At 35.4% G+C, this 19,965-nt stretch overlaps 1 protein-coding gene and 1 pseudogene across 1 annotated transcript; both read right to left on the bottom strand.

The window, feature by feature from the left end:
* Window positions 1-2,143: 2,143 nt before the first annotated feature.
* On the bottom strand, window positions 2,144-5,613 carry LOC120174682 (annotated as a pseudogene).
* Window positions 5,614-7,417: 1,804 nt separating this feature from the next.
* Window positions 7,418-19,844, bottom strand: LOC120174716. The gene is made up of 18 exons (XM_039181485.1): window positions 19,342-19,844; window positions 18,421-18,500; window positions 17,783-17,833; window positions 16,677-17,204; window positions 16,239-16,496; window positions 15,426-15,491; window positions 14,851-15,030; window positions 14,248-14,299; window positions 13,873-14,157; window positions 13,603-13,713; window positions 11,945-12,136; window positions 11,150-11,425; window positions 10,175-10,798; window positions 8,494-8,993; window positions 8,336-8,396; window positions 8,130-8,198; window positions 7,530-7,972; window positions 7,418-7,428 (listed from the first exon to the last, which is right to left on the bottom strand). The coding sequence occupies exons 1-17, from the start codon at window positions 19,591-19,593 to the stop codon at window positions 7,898-7,900; spliced, it is 3,660 nt and encodes a 1,219-aa protein (XP_039037416.1). The 5' UTR covers window positions 19,594-19,844; the 3' UTR covers window positions 7,418-7,428; window positions 7,530-7,897.
* Window positions 19,845-19,965: the final 121 nt, after the last annotated feature.

Genomic DNA, 19,965 nt, shown 5'->3' with positions numbered 1-19,965 from the left:
CCTTTCTGTTCAATTTAATTCGAGAAGCGTATTTTTTTTTATTTGATTTTGATTTAATTTGAGAAGTATATTCTCTTTACCTAAATTCGATTTAACCTACATTTTGATATAAAAATTTACGCCCGATTCAACCGACCCAATATATTTTAGAAATTAATAAATCACTAAATATTATTTTACAAGCTAGTTTAATATTATTATTTGTTAAATATTATTAACCCTTGTATTATACGGATAAAAATTAGTTCATAAGTAGTTAGGTTTCTTTATTTATTTATATTTATTTATCAAATTAAATAAATGAATATAATTAATATTTATATCTCTATTGTTAAAGAAATTGAACAAGAATAAAGCATATGTATTTTATTTGTGTTTGCTAATAACTCATTCAGAACCGTTTAAAGTTGGGTGGTTTTAATGTACGGAATCAAATTTAAGGTTAAAAACAAAAACTTTGAGACGTAATTGAAAACGTGATAAAAATCATAATATTTTAGGTTGAGTGTAACCGAAAATATTACGAATAAGATAATATTTTTTGGTTACCAACCGAAAATGTGATGAGAAATGTAACATTTTATATTATGCCCAACATAAAATATTATGATTTTTATCATATTTTCAATTACGCCTAATATCATTATTTTTTAACCTTAAATTAGGTTGCCACTCTTTAGGCTTCCCGAAGTTCCCTTCTAAAGCTTGTTTAGTAAATCATTAAACCTTGTTGTTCAGTTATTATCGATAACATATTTTTATTTTGTTTATTTCTAATATAATTATTAATATTATTTTATTTTCCGAAAAAATTATGAATATGTCTCTTAGGAAAGTATACAAATAGTCCCCTGGTTATAAGACGTGTTATTGAGTTCTCCGATTATTTAAAGTTACAAAAGAGTCCCTCAACTATAGAGCATTTTTTTGTTAAGTCCATCGACTATTAAAAGTAACAAAATGGGTTACCCGACTATTCATATGTTCCAAACTCATCTTTTGTCATAAAAAATCTAGCAATCGACTAAGTTGGACATTAACATGTTGATTTGGATATGATAAAATCTAATCTCAAAATCGTTTGAGCTCTATTTTGTGGACCAATTATCCGTTTACATTATGCCATCAAGCCATTGGTTGAAGCATTATATTGTCAAGTCAATGCTTGAAAGCAACGACGATGCCAGTAGATATCATTAAAATATAATTTTATCATCTCTTAGTTAGCAAGTTAATGTCCAACTTAGATAACCGTTAATTTTTAACAGAAAGTGATGAATTTGAAACATATGAATAGTCAGGTGACCAATTTATAACTTTAATAGTCGAGGGACTCAACTAAACAACATCTATAATCAAGGACTATTTTATAACTTTTAATAGTCAAATGACTCAACAAAGCAACACCTTATAGTTAAGGGACAATTGTATACTTTACCCTAGATTTTATTAGTTTACTTGTTTAAATATTTTATTTTATATTAGATAAATTTGATCGCATGAACAACAACGGTCTATAGCTCAGTGCTAGAGCATTTGATTGCAAGAGGTTACCGGTTCGAACCCGGTTGAGCCCTTCTTTGAATATATTTTTTTAATGTATTTTGTTTCTTACCCCATTTTTGCTTGTCTTTATAATCTTTCCATAAATATATAACCATTTTCACCCATTATTCAACTAAAACAAAGACATCCGTTATCAAACTAAAAACAAATGTGTTTTCCATTTATGTAGAGAATACTGGAAGTACAAAACCCTAATTAGCCATCTATTAATACAAACTTAAACAACGACATAATCAAGCATGCAGCTGGTACAAAATCCAATGAAGTTGGAGATATTGGAAGATACTTCCTTGGGGAAAAAAACCACCCTGCTGCCTCGTGATCTTCTCTTATCTCAAAATGCACTGCTGCTAGGGGGCATACATCCCCTTACTCCTGTAGACGAATATTCGATGTTAAGTTTCGAGAACATTGAATTCAAAGGAGTTAATCAAAAGCTGTAATTCATGAAGAAAAAAGAAAAAAATTATGGCAATGCGTTCTTACGAGAGAGGTGATTTGGATAGAGATGTAAGATTCAAAATGGTTAAAGACGGGTTTGAAACAGAATCTGCATGTATGATGTTATTATCCACAGACGATCAAATAATATAAGATACAGTTTTTAAGAATGCAGAAGTTTAAACCAAGGAGGGGTCATTGGCAAGAAATGAGTTAACCTCTCAAGGAGAAGGAATACTCGACTGCGCCAAGAAAAAGCATTTGAATCATGCAGTTCCGTTTTTACTCTCTGTAGGTATCGCTCCAATGTATGTGCATGTTCATTTACGCTATCATCAGACAATGTATCTTCAGCTAGTCTAACTGCAGCCATATGAGAGTTGAAAGTTCTCTCCCACGTGTTGCACTTTCCGAGCAGTTTCTTCCTCGCCAAGCATTACAAGAGAAACAAGCAATGACTTTAGTTCCTTCTTTGCTCCAGCTGTTAGGGACATGGCTTTCAAGTGTTCTACAAGAGCCATTTCCTCGCCCGGGCTATAATGTAAAAAAATGGACTCTGCAAAATATATAGATGTAAGCAAGGAGATCCTGATACTTGAATTACCACATACCTGCCAGGACGAATTTTTCCTCTACTTCGCTGACGTCTTGCGTCTCGTGCCCTGCTAGCTGCGGTGAGGAAGTTGAAGCAGCAGAGCTTTTTCTTGTCCTGTTAACGCAAGAAGGAAACAGAAAATTCAGAATATGCCGCGGGTAAATGTAACCAAGAGATACAGTGAAATGCAACAAACTTTAAAGCTATATGTAAAACACAGAGTATGCAGGACATGTACCCTCTGGTGTAGACACATTCCACTGAATGTACTACTAGCTTCTGAAGTAGTATCATCATCGAGATCATTTATTGACCTTTCCTCTGACTGCAGCTTTGCTGCAAGAAGCAATCTTCTCTGTCGAACAGCTAAATAACGAGTCAAATATTTCCCCACCTTCTCCAGCCCTTCCTTATTCATCGATTAGGCTGCTTGAACATTCAGTGCCGCATTTTTCACCACCGAGACTAAATCCTCTCTGCTGTACAAAAATGCAACTCTCAGAGCCTCCTCCCAGTCCCTTGCACTGATTAGCAAATTAATCCCAGCATTAGTATCTCCACAATATTCCAAAGCAATCTTGGCAGCATCTCCAGGTTTACCAAGGGCTTGGAGTTCTTCATAAAGCTCATGAGCCAGTTGCATTACTTCACTCTTTTCTAGCTTTAAAAGCCCAGCAACCGTCAGCACACCACTCCAGTTACCACATTCACGATTTGCCTTCAAAGCCTTCTGCAAATTGACGCAACACAAGTACGTTGCGGCTGCATCTTCAAAGCATTTTTCATCGCTAAGATGATCTCCCCAAGCCTCAAGGACTTGCCCTCTTCTGGTAGGATCAGTTATTAGCTGAAGTCCTAGGGGAAAAATTTGAGGATTTTTCTTCATAAGGTTCATGCAATCAGAGAAATGGACATCACCTGCAGATACAATATGTTTGAGAACTTTCTCGAGCCAGTGCAGCCTAAGGTCAATGTTATAGTGCATCAAGAGCATAGGCATATGTTCCAATTCCTGGAGAAAGGGAAGAAATTCCTTAGGGTCTCGCTGTGAATTCAGTGCCACAATAGCTGCAAGGTTCAAATCATAAAGGCCCAAAGCAGCTTCAAAGACGGCCTCTGAATCTGATAACCACAGCAGATTTTTGAGAGCTTCTTCAGCGGAAGGGCAATGTGCTTGTCTTGGGTCACTAGAACCTGATAACTCCATCTCCCGGATGACCTTTACCCTCTCCAAAGCCTCTTCAAGAGCAGGGGGGTCAAAATACAGAGCTCCCTTGCAGGACTTCCGGATACTTGTTCCTCAAGAGCCCTCCTTATGGCCAGAAGCACTGATGACACCTTGTCATTTGCATCTATACTAGCATCAGAACCCTTGAAATCATTGGTTAACAGATTCTTTTGCTCCTTGCAGCAAGGTGAAGAGAGAAACTTTTTGTAAAGTTTCTCCACGACATTTTCATTTTTTATGGAACAAACAAAGTCAGTTATGTAACTCAATTTTTGACTTGCATGACAAACTCTGAAGCTGATTGATTGAACATTTGCAATCCACAATAATCAACAATCACATTGAAATCAATCCTGTGTCGCCTCACCATAAGAAGTGCATCCCTAAAGCGTCTTTGGTTCAAAGCATTGACAATTGAGACTAGCACCAGTTTTCTTGGACAGATGCATTCCAGATTTCCACGATTTGTTTGCAATACGACAGCAGCTTCATCTCCATACAAAACACCAATGATTTTGGCCCCTCTTTCCCAAATATTTATGAAGCTAATATTCTCCTCTTCCTTCCGTTTGCTACCAATATGGATAAAGTTTTCATATGTTAATTCTGATTCTCCATGCAATATATCACTTATGTCCACGATAAAGAGCAAATCTTGTTTTGTTGCAAGAATCAAATGTGTGATTATGTTGTCCGCTAAATTAGAGTAAAATGAGAAACTGCTGCAGTTGCTGCATAGTATTTTCCTACCGACATGCAGCCAACCCATATCATCAAGACCAAAAAGCAAAACCTTTGATGGTTCAGTTGCACCAACTAGAACCACATTCATCCAGGGGCAAGATGAAGAAAACCTTAACTCATCATGTTTAAAATCTCGTTTGTTAATTCCCGACTTAGATGTAAATTCAGAAACTTCTCCACCATCAAACTGAACAAAAGTTGAACATTCTTTAGCAGGATTGGGAGCAATACCCATTACAAGTCCTTCCAACAAATTTCGATATGAAACTTTCGCATGCCAGCCAGAGCATGTCAGTAGACCTGAGACATTATCCTCAGAACAAGTGAGCTCGATTTCCTGCAAATAGTAACCTAGAAGCCTATCCTCATTTGAAGAGGTTTGGAAATAACAATTACTGTTACTGAATCCATGATGAGAAACAGCAAGAAGCATATGTGAGTCCAGCCATATTATATGTACAAAGGATCCCAATGGCGTTTCAGATGCACATGGTTCCACACTAAATTCTTTGCCCTCTAGAGATTCCCAAGCATCAGGCGTAGGAAACTCTGCAACACAGAGACAGTTATTTGATAAAAACACAGCCAAGTGATTCTTACCATTCATGGAATAAAAAGCCATTTCTCGAACAGCATTTGGGAAATTAAGGCTGAATAAATGCATAGGAGGGGGCATTAAGAACAAAGAAAGGGGGGTCACAAGTATATTAGAGCCATCAATAACTAAAGCCGTTGACTCATCCATGACAGCTGTTACCCAGATGAATTTGTAAACTGTGACCTGCTCATTAAGAGACCAACAAATTAATTGCTGTGATTTTGTTTGATCCCACATGAATCTTACTCCATCTTTCCTTGGGTATTTGATTTCATGCTTTAGATACCAATGGTTGCTGCTAAAAGACCAGATCTTAACGGAATCATAATTTCCAGATCTGACAACAGCTGCGAGAAGATCAGAACTACAATTCCACTTCAGCAATTCTACAATTGCATCAATCGGTTCCCCAATGTTAAATGAGCTTCTTTCTAAACCCATTTCTTTCATAGAAAACTATTGATGGACCCTCATTCAGTGCCTTCCTGTCACAAACAGTAGCGATTTTCGCTCCACTAGGCATCCATTCCAGAAGAGATGGGTCCATCAATCAGACCCTCATTAAAACTTGACAGAGCTTACTTTTTTTGAACTTTTATATTATTATTAGTATTCCAAATTGATAACACTGTTTAAAGATATTGTTAGAATGATATTATTAAAACGATAACGTGAATTATATATTGAAAGTCAATTTGATAAAAGGGAATTTTGTTTAACCCACTAAACGATTTTAGTAGTTGAAGTGAATATTATTCTTTTTAAAGGTTACGTACTCGAACAATTACGTCTGCATAATATATAATTATCAATGATTAAGAGAAATTATAAACACATACTATTTTAAATTCACTCTAAACTATTTTAAAAAAAAGTCAGTATTTAATTAATAATAAATTTACAAGTCAATCACATATTAATTTTTTTTTCAAAAAACAAATGCACGTCATGGGTTAAGCAGATGCAAATTCCAACCTATTCATAACATTGTTTTAGTAAAGAGGATCAAATCGTGTCAAATAGAAATAGAGAAATTAAATCTTAAGTTTTAAAATAAATGAGGGACAAAAATCATAATTATACTTTAGGGAAATTTCATTTTGCTTTCGACTTGTTTGCATTTATTTAGAAAAATGGCATGTATATTTATGAAAAATTCATGAGATCTAACTTAAAAAATATATATTTGCAACACGTTAATTTGGCCTAATATAATTATTTAATTAATAGTATATTTTATTTAAATTTAAAATTATGGATATATATATATTGAAGGAAGATATTAATATATATTAAATAGAATTAGAAAAGAATCATTTTCGAAATGTATTTTTACTTCAAAATCAAACAATCAAAACTTGCATATGAAGCAAACGTTTCACAAGAATATAAATAGTCTAAGACAAAAAAGCAAAACCCAAATTCGCATATTTACAATGTCAGATGCCCCTTAAAAACAGACATCCAAAGTGACAAACTCCCCTTTACTGGAATCCGAGACGGTTAAAAAGTCCTACTTTTTATCGAGGTCGCGGCAACAAACATCCATCGAGGGTTTTTATTATTATTACTAAGGATGGCCTTTAAAAAGTAGCCGATAATAACCCGAAGTCACGAAATGTAATATGTTAAAAAAGGAATGCCATGGAAAAATCTCTGTACAAAGAAAAGAGTCTCCTTTAGTCTCCCATAAATTCTTCTGTGTTGCGTAAAGCACAAGCATAACTGTTCCAAAACGAAGAAATATTATTGTCAGCAATGATACCGGTAATGATGATAGTATATTCTAAGGTTCTAAAACAGCTATCCTTAAATTTCGATACGGGGAATAAATTTGTTCAACATGTTCAAAACAGATCTTCAAAAAAATCGATAAACAATGTGCAAGTATTTTAACCTAATTACCAGAAGTTAAAGGTAAGTGTTAGATATGTGTAGGGTATTCTTTAACAACAGCAGCGTGATGGCAGAAAGAAACAATTGAGTTTTTTCTATATACTAAAAGGACCATACCCTATACCTGTATCCGGAAGTGTGTTGTATGCGGGATGTCTAACAACATCAGCATGATAGCAGAAAGGAACAACTGAGTTTGAACATACAAAGATGTGTGCGAACGGATAACTTAATACAACCGGAGTTAGATAGGGAATACCTGAAGATATGTCAATCCCTTGACATACACAATCCAGAAGTGGAACCAAAAGGCATAAGAATTGACAGCTCCAATCACTCAATTTTTTTCTCCTGGCATTCCTGAAATTTAAGGTCTCAAGAATTAATCAGATATTTTTACGAAGTCGCAAAAGTCCATTTAATTAATGTCGGAACAAGTATATGGAAACAAAAGGTCTCACCTTCATCTCTATTTGTACAGAAGATCTGGGAGCATATATAACAGCATGCAAAGAATTCACACCGTCATCCAGTCTCGAAGCTCACAATTTCTAATCTTTTCTTTTCTAGAAAGGGAGTCAGGCTTGGAATCTCGCACTCTTCACCTAAATTCGTTAACTATGAAACTTAGAACTACTTTAGGACTCCAAACTATCTTGTGCAGGCTCACTAAATCAAAAGCATACATCAAGAACGGACTTGGAGAGTCGGGCCAAATGTTGCTAGGGTTAAAATTTCATAAGGAAAGTCATGTTAATGAACACTGCAGTGCCTCCAGCCGTATGTATATTTAACCTCTGCAGAGAACAATCATCAAATACAACTAAGTTCAAAGCTCATTTGATAGCTGGAATATCCCACGCATCTGAAGATATGGATTCTGAAGCAGTTTTTCATTGTTACTCTGCAGATTTTACGCAGAAAAACAAATACTTCAGCAACAAAAAACTTAAAAGTAGCAGTACTAAATTACAACAGAGAAAACATGAATTATTCCCATGTGTCGGTGCTTCATAATTGTAATAAAGTGACTTCGTAATGAGCATTGAGGAATTACTTACCTGCTGAGCTTTATAGACAAGCTTTTGTAGCATGTGTTGATACTTTTCTGGTTTCTCGGTCATCATTCTCTGCAAAGTTCCCAAATTTGAATGGCTTAGTGGAAAGGCATAACCACGAGAAGGATTAAGGAGGGAAACAAAAGGGTAATAGGAAATAAAATAAAATAAGCGGACGAGAGAAAAATGCAAGATAAGAGTTTTCTTACCTTCAATAGAAAAGACGAAGAGTAATATGCCACCCTCGAATCAGTATCATCCAACAGTTCCCTGAAAGGAAGGGTAAAAAAGAATGTTTATATTTTGACAAGTCCATGGGTAGGCTTCTGTCAAATTCATTCTTCATAAGCAAAGAAATCGAGATCACCTGAAAAATTCTTCTCCGCCAACTTCCTGAAAAGCCGTAGGATCAGCAGTACATTTACCAACTAGAAGCAAAAGAAGGGTAGCCCGAATGTCGGAAGTAGCACCAGGAAGGTTCCCTCTTCCTTTGCTTCCAACAGCAACACCTAGTGCAATGTTGTCAGTTGCTGCACCTGCAAGTTGGATCAGAGGCCAATAAAACAGAGCAGCTGGAACACGTGCAACTAGTTGCATTGGTGCAATGGCTTGTCCTTGGAGTAGCAGTGCAGCCATAGAAGTTGTCTCACAAATTGGACTACTAACACCGTAGCCTGATTTGCTATCAGTTTCCTCTATTATTTCCTCCCAGTGACAGCTTGCTTGAGTTACAAACTCAACATTATTAGCTTTTTTAATTTCTTCCGAGCAAGTGAAAACTTTAGGCCGTTGTATTCCTTCACCAAATTGCATTGCAGGTGAATGGGGAACTTTCAAGCACAATTGAGAGAATAGAATATCACACATCTGTTCAACAAAGAGAAAGGAGTTGTGAAGAGAGTTCTTAAGTGTACATTAGGAAACAGTGCATAAGTATTCAAATGCATAATGCAAAAATTAATGATAAAATCCTCAAAATCTCAGATGTATACAATCTATTTTATGTTGTGCATCTTCTATTTGTTTGGAAATATGTGTAGATAAATCCATCTCAGAGGAGACGAACATCGAGTACAATAACAAGAAACATTTTATTATATTTATAGTCAATAGATGATGGATAAAACACCACAGTTCAACAAAGCATGAGAATGTATATGATAAAATTGTCAAATAGATGCTTGAATGATTCATAAGAAATTCATGAGACTTGGTATCTCTACAGAATTTTGAAATGGCTCAATAGTTCCTGACAGTATAAAGAGATCTAAACAAAGGATTTTTTCCTTCACCAAAGTCACTCCTGGTTAAAACATGAAAACCACTTACTACTGGTTAAAACATGAAAAACCACTTACTACACCACAAAGATCACACTATTTGGGCAGGTGTAAGTAAGATCATGTGTCAAGCAAGGTCGGTCAAACAAGGAACCTCACAGGATCTAAAGGCCTAAATAATACCGACACTAGAGAGAGAAAGAACCTAGAAAAGAGATGTGCAATATCAAAAAGATACCAAAGCTACACTTGTAACAAATCAGAATGTCGAAAGATAGAAACACCATTTTTGCATAAAGTATTCACCTAAGACTTTGAGGGGCATTGCTAAATAGGAGCCCCCTATCATTTTTTTAGCTTTGCTTTCCTTTTTTCTTTCATACATAAATTGATTTTAAGTAACCAATAATCTAAACCACAATATATTAACTAAGGTCACTTAGGTGTAAATTAAAAACTACGAACTTGGAAACTAGTTAAAGGTAGCAAAAACTATTTTAAGATTAAACTAAGCAGAAAATGCTTAATCAAAATCACCCTCATTCCTCCAAGGATTCTTTCCCAGGGATTGAAAATAGAGAAATGCACTAATCAGAGGACCAGCTAATGAAGTAGCATTTTAGTCCAAGCTAAGCTAGAAAAGTATAACATGGGCATTTTACTTCAGAAATATCAACATGAATCACACATCTTCATCAAATCAAATTTGATGATTTCAAATATCAATGACAATTTGAAGATGGTCTGAAAGCTCTCCATGCAAAATACCTTTAAAATATTTATGCGGTCTGTTTCGTTTATTTGAGCTACCAAGGACAAAGCACTGCTCATGATGTCTATCACTGTATTTGCGTTCTCAAGTCGGGCATCTCTATTATCATTGCTAACATCACTGTTACTTGGCTGTTGCATTTCACTCTCATCTAACAAAAACTTGCACTGCATGAGAAGCCTCTCCAGAACAACTAAGAAGCCCCACCTAATGGAACTGTTCTTTGACTTTAGCAGACCACACATCAACCAGATGGACAAAGGTATATCAGAAGGACCAGAGGAATCATGAACACCAGCATAAGCAATTTTATTCTGCAAGCTCCTGACATTGGACCATATACTCCCATTCCTTGCCTCGCTTATTTCAGCAATAAGCAGATCTCCTAACCAGATAAATCCATTTTGGCGGTAAAGGATTCTATCTGAATGAAGAAGAGAATGTACAATGGACCAAGCAAGCTTGGCTTTCATTGCAACACCATTTTGCATAGATGAACCCTCAATATTGTCCTTCAGCTTGTTTGATTTTGTTATCTGTTTCAGATGCAAAAACTCTGTGTCCAAATGTGTAAATGAACGTATTATTATATCTAATTCCTCTGTGATATTTTCCAAAAGCTGCAAAAGAAAACAAATAATAATCAGAAAGCAGATATATACATGCAATTCAGCTGGTTGGTTATCACCTAGGCAAACTCCCGTAAATATTAGTAGAGGTGAGGTGAACAATACACACAATTTAACATGATAATGCTAAACCCTCCACTGATTCATTTTTAATCTTAATGGAAAAGCAATACTAGCACATATGAAATTAATCGAACAATGGAATCATATAAGTGATCACACACAACAGAACAAATCAACAGCCTGCTTCTGATCTATCATCCCTACCCCCACCTGCCGAACATTAAAAAAAATACTGGTTTTCTCAACACAAACATCAGAAAAATATTCACAAGAAATTACCATATTTAATCGCTCGCTGTTAGGGTATCTAGACAATGTAGTAGAAATTGATCTTCTCAAAAGCTCCCCAATTCCTTCCACCCCCAGCTTAACAGAGATACAAAAGGCTTCCGGTGCATCAGCCAAAGAGAGCAGTGCAGCAATTGGCTGAATCTCATCAGCAGTATATTCGGAAACTCCGGTTGATATGCATGTTTCATTTATTTGATGCAAAACATAGTCGAAAAGCACCAAATAAAGATGTTTTCTTTCTTCCCTTGAGGTTGACAATGAATACTGCACTCGTTAATTGAAAGAAAAATCAAGCACATTAAAGTATTTCTCTATTTTTAAGAACTTTAGTGAATAAATTGAGGTACTCTTTTCCTCCTTCCGCTAGTCGTTTCTTTCCTTCGGGAAAGGGACTACTATGAGGGAGGTTTTTAATAAGGCCTCCTACTTTTATCAAAAAAAAAAAAAAGAACTTAGTGAATATTTCAATTAACCTCCATATTTATGAGGTGTTTAAAAATCATAATGTCAGTTAGTTTCTCTTAGGTCCAACAACTTCATAAATATGAACATTGCAAGCCATAACTTAGAACAAGACACACATTTCCAAAAAAAAAAGAAACTGTTAAGCAATTGAAATCCCCTGTTTCTGTCATGTTACTAAATATCGGGTAGGGTTCAAAGGATTTTTCATTAGAGCTGAAATTTTTACACAAAGACCAAGAGCAGCAAGATTGTTGCCTTTTGAGGAGGACAAAATCAATCTTATTTCTAGACATGCCCATATCAAACCAATCAGCATACCTCATAGAAGATAAAATCAATTCCACCAATCAGGTCAAGCTGGTCAACAAGAAAGCTTGCCGCACTCATGATGGTCGTAGTAGATTCACCAGGTACCTGATATAACATGTTTGTTAGGATACAAACAAGCTTGCAATGAACAAGTTCAGCCCAGGAATTTATCCGGCTAATCACCAGAAGTGTCTTGACAACCTGAAGACAGTGAAGAGACGACAAATGAGAATAAGATTTATTGCCATAATATCACCAAGTTTCAATAGATTAAGCTAAAACCAACTGAGTCATAAATTTCCTTGAAGGAAATCCAACCCAGGTCAGCTTTGATTAACAAGATTGCATGACTATGGTTTTGATAAAGAAAAATCGCCGAGTATGCATACAACAAAAGACGTATGAAAATTAGAGTTATGGCTAACATAAAAGACGAGACCCTGCATTTTACACATTTCCCAAGTAAGCACTAGACTTTTTTTCTGATAAGAATAGGGTCTCATTAAAAAAAACCCTTCATAACCATCAAGCTCCTAAAAACTCAATGGCCATTGGAAGGAGGAAAAGAGTGCCCAAAATTTTATCAACCCAGATAAGTCTGTAAACTTCAATTTCCGTCCAAATAAGCACCTTCCCATACAAAAGTCAACTTTTGTTACAGCCAATGCTAGTTGGATTTTTTTTCTGCAAATGAAAGTTAAGTGCTCCGTTGATGTGGCTGAAAATTGAAAAATCTTGGGAAAAAATCCAGGTACAGATTAAGTATTAAGGGAATACTTGTATGCAATAAAATATCAGCTTACATAGGAAAAGTGGTAAGATTCAGGGTTTTTTTCTTATTTTTCCATTTTAACCTAAATTGTTCCAACATATTTAGATTTCCAATGAAAAGGTGAGAATATGTTTCCAATGAGGCAAACCAAACACCAATCCCAACATCCACAAAACCTAAGGATAGAACTGAATCACATATCAAGCGAATTCTATCAACATATAATGCAGAAGGTGCATGATGTAAAACAAAATAGAAAATATAAGCCAATAAACTCTTTCAACATATGCAATTTTACAACAAGAAATGGATTGTATTTCCATTGAGGCATACCAATTACCACCCAATTTCTCGGAAACAAAACGGTTAGAACTGAATCACGTATCTAGTAAATCCTACCAACTTTCAATCTTGCAATCCCTCTACAGTAAAGAAAAAATTGCTCCATGCATTACCCAACATAAAGTGGCATCTGGACTATTCAGAGGAATTGTAATGCTAAAGATAACATTTTGCATAGATTGATTGTAGAAATTCTTGCAAAGCAGAGTTTGAATTTTGTTGAGAGGCACTTCACATTGCTAAAACAAGCCTCAGAAGTTTAACACGGTAGATGCAAAGTGCCATGTTATCAATTGGAGACCAACAAGTCAACAGGGATGTTTCATTTTTTTCATAGATGTTTAGATTGGATGCTGCCTATCTTACAGGACAAGTACTTTAAAAAATTGAAGACGTGCCGCACAAGAAATAAAACTTCCAAATCACTTCCTAGACATATTTTCTTCCACACACACAGACAAAGCTCTCTTGGGTTAAATCAAGGTAAGAGAATAATATGGTAACTTTGATAAAGCTCCAGGAAATGGTAGTTAGGCAGGCAAAACTGACTCACCCTGATGTCAAGTCCTTTTAATCGATTTCGCCAAATGTTGCCACTGTCACAAACAAAATATAGTAAACAGCTTAGGGAAGAAGCCCACACAGATTCTTCCATCTCATCAGTCTGCAACAAGTGTTAAAAGCATGAGAGATCATAAAGAATACTGTGAATAGATGCAAGAGCATGGGAAAAGTAAAATGGAAGTAAAGAGGAGCAGGGACGGAACATCCTAAACTCAAAGCAGTGAAAGAGCAAAAGTTTCAGTTTAAAAACTGCCTGTACCTGAACAAGAAGGAGAAGTATCTCATATAAAATGTTTAAAATCCAAGACTCAAATTTATCAATAGCTGAGGGTGTTCCCAACTTCTTGGTAGAATCTATTTTCCTTATCCCTTGTGTGATAAGCTGATCTTCACTATTTAAAAGTAATTCCTGAGGATAGTCTTCCTCAATTGCAGAATTATCATCAATTATCTGCGGCTCTAACAAGTGAGCATGGACTGCAAGGTTTAGAATTAAATCAAAAGCACGCACCCTACATGCTGTCCTTGGAGAACTAAGCATCTCCTGTAAAAAATATCATAAAATAGAGGCAAGAGTTAAAAAATGCTTTCATGCTACTTTGAGTAAAGAACTAAAAATGTAATTAACAAAAACCTGAAGCATAGATAGAGTGAGAGGAGCAGCAGTTCCAGAATCCAAGACATACCTACAAAGCAAAATTTTCAGGAACTCCGTACCCACAATCATCATTAAATATGAAATTTAAAAGAAAAAAAAACAATCCAAGAAAAATAAGCAAAGTCAATCACATGATTCTGTGCACAAACAAGCTACATTCGCAATTCAGGATCAAACCCCTGGTAACGTTAATGAATAACCGACTCTTGTAATGGGTCAGACTTCCACCAAGGAAGTGACAATTTAAAGCGTGCTCACAACATTATTAAGGGGATGTCAACTTCAGATACTTAAAATGGATTAACACATTTTTTTCGGGATAACAAAGAATTAGTGAACTATTCCAGGTGCATTAGATTACCATGTACTTAGATTGCAGGATAAAACAAAAAGAGGAAAGATTTTCATCATTTACGTGATAATGATTCCAAAATAACTTATGCACCTTAGGCTAATTACAGATAATGTAATAACACTTTTATAAGGACAAAAGAAGGTCGAGAGAGGGACAGAGAAAGGTTACATGTATAACATACAATATAGGACAAAAGTGTTAAAGTAAAGAACAAAGAAGCATACATGTCAATAACCAGTTTAATGAGGACGCTCACAGCCACATCCATTGATGGCTTTGGATTGTTACTATTTAATCTAGAAGACACCGTCATGGCATTAGCATTCGTAAAAGATGTCTCAGAGCAGACAGCAGCAATGACCTCGCATACCTCACCAGGGTTCAAACGTAGCGGTTGTTGTTCACTGATGCACACAAAAATATTTGATTAGAGAAAAAAACCATAGACATATACTCAACCACATTGAGACCTGTCGATGTTTTGAAAGAAACAGAACTCCAAAATAAATACAATAATTATGCATTCCAGCACAAAAACAAACAGTATAGACCCAGCCACAGATCACGATGCTATGGAACAATTACAAAAATTGATGTGAATGGATGTTAGTAAATACTTCATGTTCAACTCAACAACATAAATGTCCTCGAATTAAATTTGAAGTATTTGTAAACAGGAAAAAAGGAGAAGATCCCTTTTAATCCCGGAACCTAGTAAACTAGCAATATAGGCAACATTCATTACCTAGAAAATTACAAAAGAAATATACTATCAATTAAAATATGTCAAATTGAACACCTGTAGTGACGATATTGGAAAAGTGGTCGGGCTCGTGGACGAAATGTGCTTGCTGGAGAATCATCCCTACACAAATCAAATGCAAGAACACAAACTGTAACCTTACAACTTCATTCAAAATTAAAGCTTAAACTATGCATAGTTAATCTTCTCTTAAACAGGCACATGTATTTCTAACAGGACTGAATAAATTCATTTAAACCCAGATTATGGCTAACATCAGATTGGCTGTACATAGGATGGCGCCAACAAGTCAAAACATGCAAATAAGTGTACCTATGTCAAACATTCATAACCGAGTGAAAGCAGCAAAGAATTTTAGTATGAAAAGAAAGTTATTCATATTAACATACATCTTTCTAACAGGATTGGTTAAAACTTTTGTTGAATCTGGAGTATGGTTTACATCAGATCGTGTGTGTGTAGTATGGTACCAACAAACAAAAACAAGCAGAGTTCATCCACAGTTTCAAAGTCCCAGGCCATCCAACTAAACCAAATTGACAAACTCCATAAGAGCAGTCATAATATATTAATAAAGAAGAAGGTTTTATCGACCATCAGAACCTAAAGATACAAGATTCCGAACTTTTAACTAGGAAAGAAGCTTGAAATCATTGCCTTAAAAGGCTACCAGTCTATGACCGCTCCCATCCATCAAATAGCAAAGATAGGTTTGACAGCACAACCATATAAGTAATAAGTCTGACATCGCAGAACAAATCCCTAGGAACCGTGCAAATAATATAATGGTAAGTGAGACAAAACATAAAGCCATCAAAGAAATAATCTGAGAGTAAGGGAAGAACATACCAAATTTGATGAGGTTCTCCTTTACTGCGTTTCAATGCAGTAATTGCTCTCAAATGGGAGCGAGCAGAAGAGGAATTGCCAATTGTTGTGACTGGTGAGGGCTGTAAGAGTTGATCAAGATAAGGCATATCAGCTGTGCCGAAATGTTTCCAAGGCTTGTCATTCATTTTAGCTTCCATGTCTCCAACAAGTAAAGCCGCTGCTCCTACTTCTAAGAAATTATGTGTTCTCATGTCTAGAACATTCGCAGGTAGATCACTGTTTTTTAATATAGAACATTTCAAATGTTAAATTGATTTAGAAGAAGCGTAACACATGGAAGGGCAGTGTTAAAAGCCAAAAATATCAGTGACTAAGAAGACTTATAACGGGAGAAAATAAAGCCAACATGAACTATTTGATACATGATAAGCATATGCAAATTACAAAATCAATTACCTTTCAGTAAACACTGGTGACTGATGATCCCTGAGCCAGCGCCATTTCAAAACATCATGTGCAATATATTCAGGATTCTCTATTCCATCAGCTTCCTCAATGTTTGACAAGTTTGAAACAGATAAAGTTGTAGCATCTTTCTTTTCTGTAATCTCTCCAACATTCACAGGGCATAGATGGGAATTGAAAGATCTACTCAACAATGATGTCAAAGAAGGAAGTGACTGCCTAGATGCCAAGGATGCCCCAGCAACAGCTGCTGTCTGGAACGAACGCTTTGGAATATGTTGAGACACTAAGGATCTCACATAATTCAATGACTTTACAAGGGCTACAGAAGCAAAACTAGACACAGGCAACAAAGGAGAAGCACTTGTAGATGGTGTTGGTGTTTTTGACGAACTAGATTGTTGATTTAAAGACCGAGACCAAGGTGACAACCTTCGATTTGGACTAATGTCACATTCAGCAATTAAGTTGACACAAAACCGATCTATTTGCAACAGTGTCTCCTCGCTGGGCTTATACCTGCACCAAATATAATACAATCAAAATTTTAAAACAAAACAACAATATAAAATAGACCCTACAAATCTTGGAACCTATGGTCTTGATAAATTTTTCAGTCAAGTCCAAAACTGGATATCAACCACAGCAAGTTCTAAATCTACAAAGAGACTATAGTGCTAACCTAATTTTATGAATGCTTGTTAGATGTTGTCGAATTGTATTAGAGTCCTAGCTATGCTTACTTTACTCGTTTATTAAGAGTACCAACTATTTTAGGAGTCTTCTAAGATTAGGAGTTCTTGTTATCTTTATCTCTTGATAAACTTTATCTTCCGATAGAGTATTTTATTAGGAGTTATTTACTAAGTGTTAAATAGGGGACATAAATATACTATTAAAGCACATTAGAAAATAAGAACTTCAATTTTTTATTTTTTTGTCTTTTTTTTAAAATTTATCTTCTGTTTTCTGTCAGATGTCAATTCTGGTTCAAACTTAAAATATTGCATTCTGAAACCAATAAACATTCAAACACTTCCCTATTCTACACAAAATGAAAATAAGAGAAATATAAGTTCATGGCAAGAACTGCATACCTTAAGAGGTAACGCTTCAGGAGTGCCACACACCTTCCCACTACAGCTGGGCTGGCACAAATTATATGCGCATTAGCAGAAATGAAAATCAGTTGAGCACTGTGGTAAGTGCAATGACTGGAGTAAAAAGGGAAAAAAGTAAACTTTGTATGACATGCAACAGTGGTTGAATCGGTAGTCAACTATAAAATAATAATTCACCTGACAACAATTATTTATAACAGTCACGCAACCTTTTTTACTTTACATGTTTTTCTTCGCAATATTATATTCCATTCAAGTGTTCAGTAATTATTGAAATAAATTGTATATTCTTTTTCCGTTGTCTCAATAAAAATTCCGTACATCCAAACATAACTCGTGGATGTTTCTAGATCTTACACAAGACTTGTACACCATTGCATAAATTTGGTGTAAATATACTGTCATATGGATGAAGAATTCTAAGCTTTCAACACATCAGCAACTTGCTCAAACAATCTAACACCACACCATCATTTATCAGAAATAGGCAGTACCTCACAATCACTTTAAATCCATGTCTCCAATCTATTTACCACCCAAACATGTTCATAATCCCATCTCTCTCTAAAACACTTTATGGTCGGATACATATGTACACTATGCAAATAAATTACCTGCGTTCCCTCTCTGCAATTGTATGCTCTAAAATAGCAATGTAAGACTGGTCAATTGTTGAGGGTGCTGCCAGATAGTCCTGTCATTGGTAAATATAAGTTCTGATATTATAAGGTTCAAATACCAATTCCACAGGTGAGGAAAAATGGTCTAATACTAAAATATATAGTAACAAAAACTATAGAAAAAAACTAAAATATATACTTTTTTTATATAAGTTGGAGGTCTCATTAAAAACCTCCTTCGTAATTGACCCTTTCGAAAAGGAAAGGGTCAACCAGTGGAAGGAGGAAAAGAGTACCCCAAAAACTAAAATATATACTAACAAAAACTATAGAAAAAATCTAAAATATATTAACTATAACATTACAAAATTTGAATACAAATTCTAAAGGTGAAGCAAAAGAAAAATGCTTAAACACTTTATTATGAAAAAAACGAAAAGGCAAAATTAGAAAGTAATTAATTAACTTAAGCTGTATTCCGTTGTGCTTCTACTAATTTCTGGATGCCTGAAACAGAAGACAAATTGCAAAGACCTAAATTTCAAATCTAACTTTGAAAATAACAAAATGCACGCTTATTATTTTTTTAACCATAAACTTAACACTTAATTCATAGTCATTCTCATTGTCAATCAAATAGGATGTCCATTTTCATTATTGACTTTTCACTAATTTACATACATTTTTGCATTCATAATTCTCTATCTTCTGCCAATATATCAATGTTTGCATACCTTGCCACATAAACGAAGACTAAAAGAAAAATCTATTATGTAGTCTATCCTTTTAGTCAATACACATAAGCAGCAGAAAAACATTCATCATATCACAAAATGAAAATACGCAATAACATTTCAAGATCTAATAATAAAACAGAAAGAAAAATTTCAAATCCAACAAAGAATAATAACGAACCCGAAGTATCCTCGAAGCTTCAGTTAAAAACAACGGACTACCATGGTGATACGAGCTAACACCTCCGGGACCCGCCGCCGGCAACGAAGAAGAAGACGACGACGAGGAAGAAAGGCAATCCGCCACCGCCCGACGCAACGGCTCGGGCGGCTTCTTGAGAGACGGAGATCTAAGCCTCGAGACTCCGCTAGCTGTTCCTAGCTGAATCCTCGAACTCCCGGGGCTTCGTCCGGGACTGAACACCGTTGCCATCGGATTCCGCCTGCTCCGAATCTAAGCTACAACCGTCTCGAAATTCAACTCCTCCAATTCAAAAATAAAATAAAATCAGAGTATTGATCTAGGTTAAATTATTGAGAAATGATTAAGTGGTTAATTGATTGGATTAGTATTTTGAGGGGTTAATTTCTACATTTGAACAGAGAAAAGACGAAGGGAGGAGGAAATGTGGAAATTCTTAAAGTTCGCCGTGGAAGTGAGTCTTAGCTGTAAGTATAAGCGTAGTTCTATGCGAGGTGTTATTATGAGCTGGCAACCCCTACTTTCTGATTCCTTTTATTCTTACCCTTTTGTTTTCACATTTTTGCTTGGTTTATTTTTGGGTATTTTAATTGTTTTTTATTT

Source organism: Hibiscus syriacus, unplaced genomic scaffold (assembly GCF_006381635.1).
Source record: "Hibiscus syriacus cultivar Baekdansim isolate YM2019G1 unplaced genomic scaffold, ASM638163v2 tig00112114_pilon, whole genome shotgun sequence".
NCBI lineage: Eukaryota > Viridiplantae > Streptophyta > Magnoliopsida > Malvales > Malvaceae > Hibiscus > Hibiscus syriacus.
This window is presented reverse-complemented; position numbering and strand designations above follow the sequence as displayed.

What these genes read in the sequence shown, in the direction of transcription:
- LOC120174716 (XM_039181485.1), bottom strand. Translation starts at nt 19,593, where the DNA reads ATGGCAACGGTGTTCAGTCCCGGACGAAGCCCCGGGAGTTCGAGGATT. An exon ending in TTCCAATATCGTCACTACAG is followed by an intron (nt 15,031 to 15,425) that starts GTGTTCAATTTG and finishes TGTGTGCATCAG; the next exon opens with TGAACAACAACCGCTACGTT. An exon ending in TACTTCTCCTTCTTGTTCAG is followed by an intron (nt 13,714 to 13,872) that starts GTACAGGCAGTT and finishes CACTTGTTGCAG; the next exon opens with ACTGATGAGATGGAAGAATC.